Source organism: Arvicola amphibius, chromosome 2 (genome assembly GCF_903992535.2).
Source record: "Arvicola amphibius chromosome 2, mArvAmp1.2, whole genome shotgun sequence".
NCBI lineage: Eukaryota > Metazoa > Chordata > Mammalia > Rodentia > Cricetidae > Arvicola > Arvicola amphibius.
This window is the reverse complement of record NC_052048.2, coordinates 187591303-187607263: the sequence shown is the minus strand read 5'-3', so window position 1 is coordinate 187607263 and position 15961 is coordinate 187591303. Positions and strand designations below refer to the sequence as shown.

The 15961-nt window shown below is 40.3% G+C and overlaps 1 protein-coding gene across 1 annotated transcript in view; it reads right to left on the bottom strand.

The window, feature by feature from the left end:
• LOC119807014 (acylglycerol kinase, mitochondrial) overlaps window positions 1–15961 on the bottom strand; it is a 78526-nt gene that overhangs the window by 12661 nt on the left and 49904 nt on the right. The window contains exons 9-11 of the mRNA XM_038319150.1: window positions 9118–9187; window positions 5598–5677; window positions 2916–2973 (exon numbers count right to left, since the gene is read on the bottom strand). Of these exons, the coding sequence (XP_038175078.1) occupies window positions 2916–2973; window positions 5598–5677; window positions 9118–9187 (208 nt within the window). The remainder of the gene's footprint in view (window positions 1–2915; window positions 2974–5597; window positions 5678–9117; window positions 9188–15961) is intronic.

Sequence of the window (15961 nt, the reverse complement as noted above, 5' to 3'; positions counted from 1 at the left end):
ATAAGACCAACTGTTCCAAAGAATATCACGTTCATCACGGAGAAAGTCCTAAATCCGTCCAATGTCACTTTCATCTGGACCTAAATGATACTTCCATCTCAGTAAAAAGGGAAGCCCTTCCCCTGTGTAAGAATAACCATGGACCCATCCTTTTGTCGGTGTATGAGCAACTCAGTCATCTCTTCTGTCCCCCTTCTTTTCCACTTCTGCTTTGGGATATATAAAGATAGACATTTGTTCATCTAAACACCAACGCTCTCTTGCTCTCTTGTTTCTTATCATCTCCTCTTCAAAGTCAAATTTCTTGAAAAAGAAACTACCCTTGCCATCTTCATTTTCCTCCCACCCTCTGTTCCCCCCACCCCCTTGCTTTTTGAGACAGCATTTCTCTGTGTAGCCTTGGCTGTCCTGGAACTCACTGTGTAGACCACGCTGGTCTCAAACTCACAGAGATCCGCCTGCCTCTGCCTCCCGAGAGCTGGGATTAAAGGTGTGCGCCACCACTACTGGCTGTCTCCATTTCCTTTCTTCTCATTTATTTCTAGCTTTCTTTGCTATAATCTAACACTATTACTTTGGAGCTTGACAAACCTTTGGCAGCTAACAAGTTCAGAGAACAGTCCTTGTTCTTATCTAAACTCCTGCTGTTGCTTCCTAGAAATTGTACTTCTTTCTCGCTCTTGAAATACCTCTTCTCTTGGCTGCTATAGCGATCCCTTTTTCGGCTTTTCTCTTAGTACAGGCATTTCCTTAGTTTTCTAAACATTTACAGTCCTTTGTGCCATTCCTGGTCATCTGTTCTTAATGGCACTTTTACCAGACCCATCCATTCGATGGCAGTTACATCCTTACGACATGGAAACAGATTTCTTTGTCCTAGAATCTCTCTGAGGTTCAGACAGATCACAGCTGTGTCTATACTCCTTTGTACTACAGATATGCTACCCTCATCACATACAAAATAAAATTCCTCCATAAACTGGGTCTTACCCTAATATCATTAACATTAATGAAAAACTAAGTTACACAACTCTAGCCCCTCAGACGAGAAATCTGGATCCAGGATTCTTCAGCCTCTCAGCCTCTCAGCCTGCACCGCAGCACTCACTCTCTCCCTATCACTGGATGGCGGGGTCAGTTTTCTACCTGCTGTCTTGGTCTAAAGCTCACTCACGCCAACTCCTTGTGCATGCTGATGCCAAACAGGTTTTCCACAATGCAGATCTTTGTGTGATACCTGCCCAAGTCAGCCCTATTCTTCCAGCTCCGTTTGCAATCTACTGCACCAGCCTGAATTAATGACCATGGTTTAGCACACTGACTTCACATAGCCCAGTTCTCATCCCAAATGTCCTTTATCCAGTTCTACATAGCTCCAAATTTAGCATAAATGCCACCTCCTTCAAGAAGGCTTTGTGACCCTCGGTGAAGTTAGGAGGCCCTCCTCTGTTCCTGTCTTGCCATCTACACTTCTCTCCTGCCGGCTGTCAGTCCGGCTTGCCGGCTGCACTTCTCTCTGGCACGTGATTATGTCCTGAGGCCAGAAAGCCTGTGCGCCAATCACACAGCAACAAGGACCTGATGAGTACTGAGCGGGGAGTGTTTATAGATCTAAAATGCCACCATCTGAACAGAGGGCTACTGCTTCTCCTAGATGTTCCCGCTTCACCAGGGAAGTTACTCTCCTTGACAACAGCAGTTCTTACTAACCAGTTTGCTTTAGGAGCAGAAAGGCCTTGGCTTTTCTGTTTGATTGTTTAAATTATGTGTGTTTTCTCCAAGTATTTCACTCATGTTCGTTTTAGTTTTGTCCATTTAATTTTTTTATCCCAAGTGGAATTTCTTAGAAGGTTAAGAGAACTACATTTTTCAGTGTGTGTGTGTGTTTCTGTGTGTGTTTGTGTGTGTGTTTGTGAGTGTGTGTGTGTACAAATACCAGATAACTCTAAATATTAACACTAGAGCCTAGTTTCTTACACCAATTTTCAGATTAGTGAACTAAATTTTGGTCTGCATGAAGAATGAAGACAGTATATAGTTCATCTATTGAGTGACTTTCCTATTTACATTTTCATCTATTTGACATAGTTGAGTCCTTTTTCTATGCCCCCTACTCTCTCATTTGTAATCAAACCTAGGGCGTTATATGCTAGGCAAGAGCTCTGTCACTGTGCTCTGCTACAACCTCAGAATTTATTACTTTTTTTTTTTTTTTTTTTTTTTTTTTTTTGGTTTTCGAGACAGGGTTTCCCTGTAGTTTCTAGAGCCTGTCCTGGAACTAGCACTTGTAGACCAAGCTGGCCTCGAACTCAGAGATCCGCCTGCCTCTGCCTCCCGAGTGCTGGGATTAAAGGTGTGTGCCACCACCGCCCGGCAGAACTTATTACTTTTTAATATATTCCATATAGAGCACAGTCCAGCAGAAGTTTGTGATAAGGAAAATGTTCTGTATCAGTACTGTCCAGTATAGTAGGTACCACACTTACTTAACCAACAGTTTAAAACCTACTGATAATATATAGATTCCCATATAATTAATTTATCCATAATTGACTCCAAATCTTCAGGTCATTATCAGGTACTAATATAGATACACGTATTAATGATCTAGACATTCTGTTCAAGGTTTGTCTGGTAAGGGTGTGTGAATGAGTAGCAAAGGCAAGTATCCAAGACAAAATTTTTTTTTTTTCATGAACAGAATGAGCATGGATAGATGGATGGACAGACAGACATGAGGGGTGCTTGTCTATCAAAATAAGAATGTTTTCTGTAAGTAAAAATCAAATGCCCCTATGTTAGTGTTGGAACATGTGATATGGTTCTGTATCAAGGAATTAATATCTCAAATACACACATCACAAAGAAACATTGAATTAACATAGGTCAGGTTCTAAATTGCAAATGGCTTTTACCTGTAGCGTGCTGAAAAAGTGGGCTGCTTTGGTTTTCAGTGGACCAAGATACCAGTACCTTAGGAACCAAGATGAAAAGAGGAGAAGAGTCACCAATGTGTTAGAAATCACCTAGGACAATCAATGCATCAGGATTGTACCTCTGCTATGACTGGCTGCTCTTGAGGATTGGCTTGAGGACTGTAGTATAATATAGCCATAATTTAATATAAATTTTAATAGCACACAGAACAGTATGCAATTAGAGAGTATAAATATTCTTTTTTTTTTTTTTTTGTTTTTCGAGACAGGGTTTCCTTGTAGTTTCTAGAGCCTGTCCTGGAACTAGCTCTTGTAGACCAGGCTGGCCTTGAACTCAGAGATCCGCCTGCCTCTGCTGGGATTAAAGGCGTGCGCCACCACCGCCCGGCTGAGTATAAATATTCTTATAGTTAATAAGAGAGCTATAGCTTAAGTCTCTTTGACCCCTAAATTTACAAATCATTATAATACAGACTTTCACTGATATAATAGATTCAGTACACAGGCAAAAGAGCCACAAGAAGAGAACAATAAAGCCACATACAGATAGTGTATTATGGATGCCACTTGACCTAATATGTTACAGGATACAGGACAGAGTCCTGTATTCCATGGCCCCTCCCACATAAAATGTGCACATTCATATAAACCAGTATAGCTCACATTATACAGCTTTAATATTCCAAGTGTAAAGTCTCAGAGTAAAAATTCATTGCATATTGCTAAGTGCATAAAAGCTACTCAAGAGAGGAAGATGTCAGATTGCAATCATAAGTGATATAAATGCTACTCTTTAGATGTAGCTGATACCTACATGCTACTTGACTGCTCATGACTGATTCATGTCAGAAGGTCTTTATTTAGCTCCTATTACATATATGGAGAAAGTGATGTAGAGTATAAACATGCAGAAGAACACTAAAATTCCTACCTTTGGACCCATGATTTGAGAAGTTAACAGCTCCCAAATAATACTAACTAATAAGTGATGACAAATGTTGTAGTATAAACTGATCACTATTTGCTGGTAAGAAAAGTCAAGAAGAAAGAAAACAGAGTGGTCAGGCTGTGAAATAAAAGACACAGGATAAAGCACAGGGACGGAGCTAAAGTGACTGCAAGTGACCCGAATCTAGATGGCGAAAGATGGGAGGGGGGAATAACTTCAGGTAGGAAGAGGGATCGCAGCCAGAGAAAGGGCAAGGCTTAAAAATAAAACAGAAAATTGGACATTAGGGATGATGGCACAGTAAGTTGGGCCCAAATTCCAGAACAAGGAAGTCAGATAAAGCCAAACTGGAGCAGTTCTAAATTATCATTCAGGCTAATACTGTGAGGGTATCAATGAGGGCCTTGGATATTTGGTATCTTACGGTATTTTTGAAGCCCTCTAGCTATACTTCCTTTATCAAATTAGCCAACTAGAAAGACACCCTGATTCAGGCGGTCGATTTCTAAAGTATCAGCAGTCCCTTGCACCTTTTCCAGTAGTGAACTTGACTGTGGTTGTAGTTTTTCAGTGGCCAGCAGGGGAATGGTTCTTGTTTTATACCAGAAGTGACTCAGCAGTCAGTGCTAGCCAAGGTGTCATGTGGCCACCTGCAAACCTTAAAGCTAATGGTTCAGAAGCCATGGGGCGGGGCGATGAGCTGTTCCTAAGACAGCTAATCTGCACTAGTGCTGAACTGTGGACCAGAACACCAGGAAGCGGTTTGTTCAGAGCAGACTTTCTCAGAGAAAGCTAAGCAATTCTCCCAGTGAGCTGTGGGAATCTGAGATGACAGATCAAACCCAAGGTAACCCGTGGCATCAGCATGACCACGGCACACTCGCAGACAGAGAGACGTGAAGCATTTGAGACTGCAGTGCAGTGAGATACATCAGGAGTCTCCTCCTGACGCTCCGCTCTCAGGACTTCATTACCAGGGACAACAGAGTGAAACGTGTGAGAAATCTCTGTGAAGAATGTTTAGCAGTCTGGCCATAACAGCGAGAGGTTACTTGATGAGAGAGTTGTACACTGACTCAATCTTATCTCAGTGCCTCTCCTACAACTATAAGCCCTGGGCTCTAGGCTAAGGAAGGACGGCACCTCCACTAGAAATGAAATGAACCTTGGATGTTGTCTCCTTCAGTCCTGCCTCAGGAAGCTGGCCCACACTTCTTTCCTAGGCGGAAACTTTATTCCACATGAGTCTCCAAAACTCAGTCTATCCCTATGAGAGGCAGCAGCGGCCTGCCAATCGCTCCTCCTCAGCCTGTTCTTGCAGTAAGCAAAGCCAGACCTCACCTTTCTCCACCCAAACACGGTCTGCTGGCCAACTAGGACCTTACGTGCTCCCTGAGACTGAGGTGCAGGCAGCACCTTGGAGTCCATGTAGTATGCTGCTGTGTGATAAGCAATGCCAGTTCTTTCTTCTATGCAGCTTGAACCTAAGCTACATGTGAGAAAACAGACATGCCCTTCTCTTTATGGCTATTCCCAGTCCTTAGCTTATAAGCTCCAAACTCTTACCATGGTGCTCCTATTTCAGTATCAAAACCAAATTCAGCTACCTGGCCAAAAAGATTTACCCACAGACCATTGTTTTAAAACATCAAAAGCAAAGTTGGAATAAAACATTTAAAGAACCATCACGTATGAACACAGCAATCCTTTACTTGCTAACTTTGTTGCCAGCGTCTCTGAAGGATCCCCATCGGAGGCCAGTCATTGCAAACACAGGTTGTTCCTTTTCACCCTGGAAGTTAAATACAATTGATTTAGCTTTGTGAATACAGCAAATTCATAATATCTAGAGAATGTTCTAGGCCTGCTTCACACCAAGCCAAACATTTTATATGTAAGTTCAAATATTAAAGCAATTAACCCTATGCCATGGTAAGAGTGCTTGAATGATCCACACCTGTATTAGTTCTGAGGAATCTACTGGCAAGGGAACGTATTAGCTGTAATCCTGAGTAGTTAAATTCCAGTGGCTGAAAACTGATAGCAGGCCCCACACTCTAAGAGAAGTACAATACTACACACAACGCCATAGTTTTCTGGAAGATAGAAGGACCAACTTAGATTCTCTCATAACGGAGAGAGAGAGAGAGAGAGAGAGAGAGAGAGAGAGAGAGAGAGAGAGAGAGAGAGAGAGAGAGAGAGAGAGAGAAAACGCAGAGCAAGCAGAGAGGTACTGCTGAGGCACCAGCTGACTGGCACAGTAAGGACATGTTTGTCTCTGGGTGCCAAGTAGAGAGTACTTCCTCTGAGAGCTGGGCCAGGGGCTAAGACACTCGGGCATGAAGAGGCTATAAAGAACACTCAACCTGAGAATTAAAGGAGTTCAAATAAATGAGGCTAAAACAGATTTCCAAACTCAGAATACAATGTCATGTGGAGCTATACAAAAAAATCACATATGAGCCATTAGAGACCCAGCAGTGAGGCACCGGCAGGGAAAAGGGAGATAACACTACCAGGTAAGCAAAAGAGTTTCTGCTAATCCTGCTCCTAGGTTCCCACAAGAGAGAAACTAGAAACAATATGGTGAGAGGACAGTGGAGCCAAAATAAGTATTTCAGAGATACCGCTAGGAGGATAAAGGACTAGTTAATATAGGGGCGAGAGAAGATGCAGCTGATAAGTATCATTTGAACAGAGGCCCAAATCAGTACTATCCAGATGAGGTCAAGGGGAACCAGACTGAAGACCTTAAAGGCTGTTATTCAGGGAGGAGACACTACCGAGGCCTTAGAGCAGAGAAGGGATGTGCCCTAACTTATGATCACACACTGGTTGTTACAACAGTACACGGGAGGGAAGGTCATATTCAGAGAGCTCTGCATAATGATAAAGGGGACAAGAGACTGAAGAAAAGATGCTGGCCTCTAGATAGGTTTTGAAGATGGAGCCAACATGGTTTCTTGCCTCTCTCCTACCTGTGGTCTTATATAATACATCATAGGAGGAAACATATCTTGACTTCCTTACCAAATTGAAATGTTCAATGAGATGTGAGTACACAGTGAACTGTGAACAAGCTAAATATGATACCATTATAGTTCATGATTTCTTACTATTTGGAGTCTTCAGTTCATATTAACAGGGTATGGTGCTTGTGGAAGGAAGGACTGGCATCTAGCATTGCCTAGAACGCTTATGGCATTAAGCTTTGTCTACAGAGCTTTTTCTTCACATTCTGAATGCAATTTTCAGAAAGAAGGAGAATATGGAAAAAAAATCAATTAAACTAAACTGGTTCCTCAGAAACTAGGGTAGAAGCCACTGTTCCACATTTTTTAAGAATTGACTTGATTAAAATTTTTCTGCTTCCTGGGCTGTGTCATTAATATACAGAGATTATAAAAAATCTGATAACAATTTGCAAAATCAGTATATATGAGAGAAGGGGGTTGAGCTGAGACATTTAAGTACAAGCACACCAAGAATTTCCATTTAAATTCAATTTATTTTGTAATATATCACTTCTAATACATATATAACAAATACTAAACCACTGAGTTATTTTATATTTTTTTTTTATAAAATAAAATCTCCTGACTCACCTTCTTTGGTAATGATTATATTTTACAACAATGTCTTTATAGCCAGCAGTCTCTCCTAGTTATTCTTTAATCATATCCCTTTTGCTTTGTGAAAACAACTTAGTTGTATTATACGCTAAAGATCAATTGCAATTTAGAATATGAATAATGAGATCATGACAGGAAGCCTAGACATGGCTGTACACTTGTAAGTTAACTGTTGTTGAATTGTTGTTTTCTGTTTGTTTTTGTTTTTGTTTTGAGACAGGGTTTCTCTGTAGCTTTGGAGCCTGTCCTGGAACTTGTTCTGTAGACCAGGCTGGTCTTGAACTCAGAAATCCGCCTCTCCCTAATTCTGGAGTGCTAGGATTAAAGGCATGTACCACCAGGCAGCTTTTGTTCTTAACTTAACAGCAATTCAAGACCAGAGTTTGAGTGCCCAGCATGCTGTGAAGTGTATTGTTTCTATGCCCTTTCACATATTTCTAAATCAATTGATCTTCTACACATCTACAAATAAGAAAATGTTTCACAGCTCAATAGAAAAATGAGCTCTAAGATGCAGAAAGCTACAGAAAACCTTATTCACACCCTAAGAACAAGAAAGGTTGGACAGATAATCAACAAAGTCCTAAATTTTTTGTTTTTGTTTTTTCTAGACAGGGTTTCTCAGTAGTTATGGAGCCTGTCCTGGAACTCACTCTGTAGACCAGATTGGCCTGGAACTCACAGAGATCCACCCGCCTCTGCCTCTGGAATGCTGTGATTAAAGGCATGTGCCACCAGCACCGAAATAAAATCCTAAATATTCTTAAACTAAGACTTGGAGCTAAGTCTCCAAGCAACCAAGTGAACTGAAAGATAGAGACCGGCTACTCCAGCAGAGCTTGAGAAAAAGTTTACCTGTCGCAGAGCATGAAAGAAAGACGCAGCCAGCATTTAAATAGGTACAGAAATCAGTCATTGTTTTAAATACTTTATGAGCTTTTTTCCTTTTAGAAGACAGGGTTTCATGTGGTAAAGGTTAGTCTCAACTAGCTGTGTAGTTGAATAACCATGAAAGCTTCATCCTTGTGCGATCTCCAGAGAGTAGGGATTATATACAACACAATGTCTAGCCTTGAGGGCTTTTCTAATGCTCAAAACAACAATAGATGGATTTCTTGTAGTAGGTGGAGGAATTAAAAACTAGATATAATTATATTACGAAGTTACACAGAGAGATTTTTGAAGTAACAAAGAGGCAAGTTCAAAGCTAAGGTATCAAAAGGTAACATCTTATATTTAACACTACTGAAGAGCAGACTTAAAATGACTACAGCTGTCAATTTTATATCCCATGATTTTTATCACAGTTACTTTTGGCGAGGTCTTAGGGATTAAACCCCATACATGTAGACACACATACTATCATTTATCTATACCTTCAGCCCCATACAAGGGCATTTAAAGACGGATCATAAACACATTAACTAGTGATAACAGAATCATGAACACTGCTTTTCTCTGGAGACTAATAGGAAGGATAGGAAGAGAAAGGGACTGCCATGTTCACCACAATCCCATGTGAACTGTTAAAACTTCATCTTCTTTAACATGTCATTATTACTTTCATAGATTTTTCAAAATGTGAAGCAAAGATTTTTACCTTGATCTGCAAGACATCAAGTGGAACCGTCTCTCCTTTCACAATGGCGAGTGTGGCGTCTGTAATGTGTCTAAACAGGGAAACATGGAGAGGGTCTGGTTGTAAAAGGTAAACACCACCTGCTCGAGAGCATAGCACGCACACATGTGTGCATACACACCCACCCTCACACACTCAGAAGCCTAGGATAGATGTCAAGAAAAGCTAGAGTTCTCAAATATTATTATTTTTTAAAAAATATTTTAAGAAAGCAGAAGGAAAGCATGTGAAAGAATTAGCAATTCAGAACATTAGATTCATAGAGAAAGATTTGGAGCTTATATAAGATACTGACCATTTCTTTATATAACACTGACTGAATCACTCCACTGTGCCTTTTACTGGGAAATGTGGTACTTAAATACACAATGGTAACACAGCACCGTTTAATCAGTGTAAGAAATTATGTCATTTCCCCCTAAGAAAAACTTTCTTCTCAAACAGCCAGATGGTAACTAAAGAGGTTTAAGACAGGACTTAAAGTTATCTTAGAAAACTATAAAACAGTACCCAAGATATATTTCCTTATTTTCTAGGACTACAAGGATGTTCTTCATGTTTTTACTGTTGATTCTTTCATTCAAGATACAAGACGATCCTTATGTACATTCTGACAATCTCTTGAAAGATACACACACACACACACACACACACACACACCTCATCAAAAGTAAATACTATGTATTACACATACAGGCAACATAAAATTATGCCAGATCTGCAAACAAGCCTAGAGTTTGTACTGGAAATTCAAAGTCAGACATATATAAATACACAACAGAGGGCCAACAAGAGAAACATTAAGTGGCTAGACAGAAAGACATCTGCTCTCATGTGAGAGGATGCGTAGACCACATCAGAGACCTGCTCAGAATGGCCGTCAACCCTTCCGTTCCCTAGGTGCAGCCATTACAAGTCCTTCCTCTCATCCCTCAAGTCTGGCGATGATACCACCCAGAGGGGCCCACTCCTTCCAGCCTAGCAGAAAGTCTGTCACTGTGACCACCACTGAGCTGTTGCTGTCCTTTCATAACCACAGTCTGAACTGTGTACTTATTAACATTATCATCAGCCTCCTGGAGAATGAAAGCTCCACAAAGCTAGTGACAATTCCTGTACTGACCATGAAAACTCTCCATCGGCACAGTGCAGGTCAGACAACAGGCAGTCAGTATTTGCTGAGTACAATACTTTATTCTCTAGAATTTCCAGCACATAAACTGCAGATAACTCCTGCATATTCCTCATTTGTATTCAGCAATCATCACCTCATGACCAATCTTACTTCACAACCCTGTAAGGCTTAACCAATGAAAGAAAATCTGATACCTTAAGAGTTTACTACGTATCTGCAAAAGAGAATTTTATAAAATATCATTATACTTAAAATACTGGCCTACTGTGTAACAACATATTTAGTAAGTTCTCAAATTTTAACAATTAATATATAAATATATGTTACTTCCTTTGTTCAAGTCAAGATTCAAACAAGACACATAGATGGTGACTGGCTTGTGTTTTAAATCTCTTTCACTCTATTAACTGTTCTTTTTTGTTTCCCTATTTATTTAAGAAATAGGCCATTTGTCTGCTAAGTTTCTGTGACCTTGAACCTTAGCGATTATATGTGTAAGGCCCTGGTATATGTATGCACGTATGTATTATATTATTATTATATTATATATTTATTATTACATCAATATATTATTACATTATTACATTAATCACATGTATATTAAATAAATGTAATATAATTACATTATATTAAAATTTATGTATATATATGAATTTTATATATTTTCTGAGCTAGAATACAAAATTTATATCAATTCAGCCTTGAGATGTTGGCAACAATAATCCCAATGGGGTAGTATATACTTTTATCAGAAGATAAAAACTACCTGGTTGTCTTTTGGTGATGATGGGAACTAATGAAAATAATTACGTAGATGTACCTAGATCCGTTCCAAACTAATAAAAAAAAAACCTGAATTTTCTCTTTAGTTTGAATTCTACCATTCTTTCTACTTTATCTTCTATTTACCAAAGAACCTTCCCCTCATTAGCAATCTGGATACACTATAATACAGGTCATATAAGAAAGTCAAGATTAGCCAGATGTGGTGGCACATGCCTTTAATCCCAACACTCAGGAGGCAGAGGCGGGTATATCTCTGTGAGTTCAAAGCTGTTACATAGAGAAACTGTGGCTTGAAAAACCAAAACCAACCAAACAAACAAAAACAAGAAGAACATTTAACTGTTTTAAAACCATGAGACAGGGTCTCATGTATCCTAGGCTGGCACTTTGTAGCCAAAGATGGCTCAACTTTGATCTCCCTACCTCTCTCTCCCCCATGCTGCAATTACAGATGTGCATCATCATGGCTGATTTATTCCATGCTGGGATGGAAGACAGGGCTTCATGCTTGCTAGCATTTTGCCAACTAACATCCCTTCTCCCTTTTTCCTATTTATTTTGATAAGGTCTTTGTCCCCCAGTTGGCCTTGAACTGGCTACATAGATCAGGCTGACCTTGAACTCACAGTGGTCCACCTGCCTCTGCCTTTTGACTGCTGTAATAAAGGCAGTGCACCACACCAGTCCTCTCCCAACCTTGCCCAATTAAAAACAACAACTCTAAAAACCAGTTTTTTAAATAAAAACCTGGTTTCCCATAACACACAAACGTGCTCAGTATTTCAATTTTACAGGTTTTCTGATTATCACTATGAAAATGATCTGGCATGTTTCAATACACTGTAGATATTCACCTTATTGACACAAAAATGATGATGGGATATAGGATCACTATAGAATTAATGGTGAGAGATAGTAGCCACAGAGGTATATGCTGATGTCAACAAAACTTAGAAGAAACTAGAATGCATCTCTAATGCTTGCTTAATCAAATGAAGTTATTGAAGTTTGAAAGGATTATGCTTCTTTTTACTTTGAAACTCGTGTGTGTGTGTTGCTAGGGATCAAATCCAGTACATTTACATAAAACTTCTTTTTTAGAGCCATCTTAGGCCAGGTTCGTAGGAACATTTAAAGGCAAATACTGAAGTTTCCCTAGACAACCCTTCCCTCACAGAGAGCTGTTCTATTACCACACCCTTCCTCCCCCAAAACTGGTCTGCTCTTTTGTCACAACTCAAGAATTTCTACTGACTTATTATTGTCATTCATAACCCAGTTCTGATCATAGCTGCAGCCTAACTGGGTTGAGACAAGGTTAGTGGCATGTACCCACGACCACAGTACACGCAAAGGAATTCGGTCATCACACGAGTCTCTTTGCACCACTCCAAGCCCTAACAGCCCCCCCTTCTCACTGTCGGAAATTACGGAGTCACACAGCGTAGCTCTTTCCACACTGTCTTCCTTTACTTGGTCGTATGCACCCAAGTTTCTGTTTCTCTGTGGCGCATGGCTAATGTCTTTCTGGCACTGAATGAGATTCCATTGCTTGCATGTACCAGTTTATTAATCCACTTGCCAATTATTTCTTCTTGCATGAGTGGTGCCAAATCGTCTTTGACGGAATTGATTTGTTCCGAAGTCATCAAACTTCTGGGCCTAGAGCTACCATCCTTTCCTTCACAATCCTTTCCATGTTCATAGGCTCAGCAATGACGTCGTCTCTTTCATCACTAAAATTAAGCATTTGTGTCCTTTCTAGTTTTTATTTTTCCAGGCTAGAGATTTGTTGACCTATTTATTATTTCCAAGAACCAGCTTTTCCATTGACTTCTGTTTTCAATTTATTGAATTCCTATTATTTTCACGTGTTTACTCTGGATATAATTTGTCTTTCCTTGTGTTAATTCTAGATTTAACTTGCTTTGCTCCTCTTCCTGACTTCAGAGGCAATGTCTGACTTTGTAGCCAGGCTGATCACAAACTCACAGTCCTCCTGAGTCACCTTCCCACGTGAATGCCTCTACAGTGTGACGTCACATGTAATCTTGCTTTGCCTCTGTTCTAATGTATAAATTTTCTCTACATGCTTTAAATTTTCTCTAACCACAACTATCACTGCCTCCCACATATTTTTGGAAGTTGTTTTTATTTAGTTCAAAATAATATAAAATTCTCAAGACCTCTTCCTTGACATATGTGTTATGTAGATGCATATTGTATAATCTACAGATATTTGAAGACTGTCCAGTTACGTTTCCATTTTAATCTTCAACTCTTTTCTACCCCAATAAGTTAGGGAAGGGCTGAAGAGTAGGCTGGAGGTGGGTTATTTTCCTTCTCCCATATGGAAGCCCAGAACCAACTAGAGTCCAGCAATCCCTGTTGAGTTCCAATACTATTCGAGAAGCTTGGGCTCTGAATAGCAAGTTTCTCCTGATGCAGACTTGCGAGGGGAAAAAACTGCTTCAGAGTATTGAAAAACTTTTCCTCTCTGCCCTTCTAGTATGTAGTGTGGGATCTTCAGCAAACTCCCAGTTACATCTCACAAGATCATAAGATACAACAGTGGGTGTCAATGACCTCAGGTTTTCCTACAAAAGCACTGGTTCCCTCCCATTCACAAGTCTTTGCCTTGGTATTCAAACAGCTATTTGGCTGGTGTCCCCCCCTTCCTGTTCAAGTCCAGCAGAGTTTGTGGTTTGCTTTGTTTTTCCATGTGTGGTGCTGAGGATTGGGCCAGGGGCCTTGTGTAGTGTTTCTCCTGGGCAAACACTTCCATCAGCTTTGCATCTGTTCTTCCAACAGAGCTTCTCAAATACAACCCTGGAAACTGAAAGGTCAACTTTGTTTTTAAAACCAAAGCTGGAATCCACATGCAGTAAAATCTGTCCTTGCAGGCATACCTTTGGATACATTTTGTCAAATGTATCCATGTAAACAATACTATCACCAAAATAAATAATATCTCTAACATCCCTTCAAGTCCCTTATCAATCTTTGCAGCCAACCCACTCCCACCACCACCATTGGTTCCTGGCAATTACCAAATTCAGTTTAATCTTTAGTAGGAACTGTCATAGAATAGAATGAAAAAGCATGAGTTTGAGATTATTCATGCTACTGACTGTATCAGCATGGTAGACAGAGTCTTTCCATGGATAAGTAGCACTCTGTGTAACTGGAGGTTTCTTTCCCGCCTGACAATTCCCAAATAACCATTCTGAACCTTAATATTAATTACAAATGGTTTGGCTGATGGCTCAGGCTTCTTACTGGCTACCTCTTCATATAAACTAACCCATTTCTAATAATCTGTGTATGTTGATGTGCCCTGTAGTTTACAGGCAATGCTCTGACACCTTACTTCTCCAGCAGCTGCTGGCATCCCTCCACTCTGCCTTCTTTCTCCCTGTATTCACTTTGGCTTTCCCAACTAGCTATATTCTGCCCTGCCATAGGTCAAAGCAGCTTTACCCATCAACCAATGAGAGCAACACATACTCACAGTGTACAGAAAGACCATCCCACAGCAACTCTGTTCTATGGATATACCACAATCTGTTCAGCTGCTGATTCAGGAATTGGCTGACACTGGCACTAGTCCTGATTTTTGGCAACTAGCAACAAATTCTACAAATGAGGTTTAGGTTGTTGTCTGAATCTGTATGTCTGCATTTCCCTTAGGTAAATGCCTAAAGAGTATGACAAATTTATGTTGAATTTGGTAAGAAACAGCCATATTAGTTCCCATTAAGGCTGTACTACTGGGCATTCCTGCCATCGATACATGAATTTCAGTTCCTGAATATACACAGCAGTGCTTGTGCCTTTTGGAAGGCCTTTTTCCTTTTATTTAATGTAAGCCACTGTGGGTTAGAGAGATGGCTCAGTGGTTAAGAGTCCTTGCTACTCTTATAAAATAACACTGGTTGAATTTCCAGCACCCACATGGGGTGCACAGCTATCTATATCTCCAATTCCAGGGGATTTAATGCTCACTCCTGGCTTTCTTGGGCATCAGAAATTCTATATGGAGACAAAACACCCATATTTCTCTATGATCCATTATTTCCCTTTCAGTAGAGATGTTGCTTGGGGAGTGGGCAGCAAACCTTTTAAAAGTGAGGTTCTACTTGGAGGAAGCAAGAAGCATGCTCACAAGTGTAGCAGGTTTGTTCTGAGAGTATCTGGGTTGTGAAGGAAGCACCGCAGATGATGCGCGCATTGTACTTAATCTGAGCAGCACCTGGCACCTGCCTTTCAGAGACTGACCTAAAACAACCCAAACTGCAATTGAAAAGGACTTTTTGCACTAAATTGCTTCCCTCAATTGCTTGGCAGAAGACAACTGAAATGCAACCTCAAATCTATCACTCCCTAGCAATAACTAAAGTCCTCATAAAGAAGCACTGGGCCTGGCATTTAGGATCATTTACCTGCAACAGTCCACATTCCAAGAAGAAAGACATTTTTCTTCTTTAATAATTATGTAACAGGAAATTCTGACAGCAGGGCAGAAGGTAAAGCTTTGTTCTTTTTCAATACCCACGGTCAGCAGCCATGTTAAAAAGTCTGCAAAATTCTGAGCCCAGAGCAGAGTTACTGATTACCTAAGAGCCCCGAGGCATGGTTATAGATTAGATTTTTACTAATCTTTAAAACATAAACAGAAGCAGCAATAACAGTAGTTTAAGAACATGGGAAAAACTTGCTCCTAAAAAGCAGAAGGCTCTCAGATCCTGGGAGTGTTCACATGTGAGTGCAAATTGGCTTCTGGACAGGAAGGGTTTCTGCAAGGAAACCTGTCTCAGGTCACTGGTGTGCTACTGGAAATGCTGGCTGAAGCAGTTCAATCATCTCTACCGATACAAGGAGAGA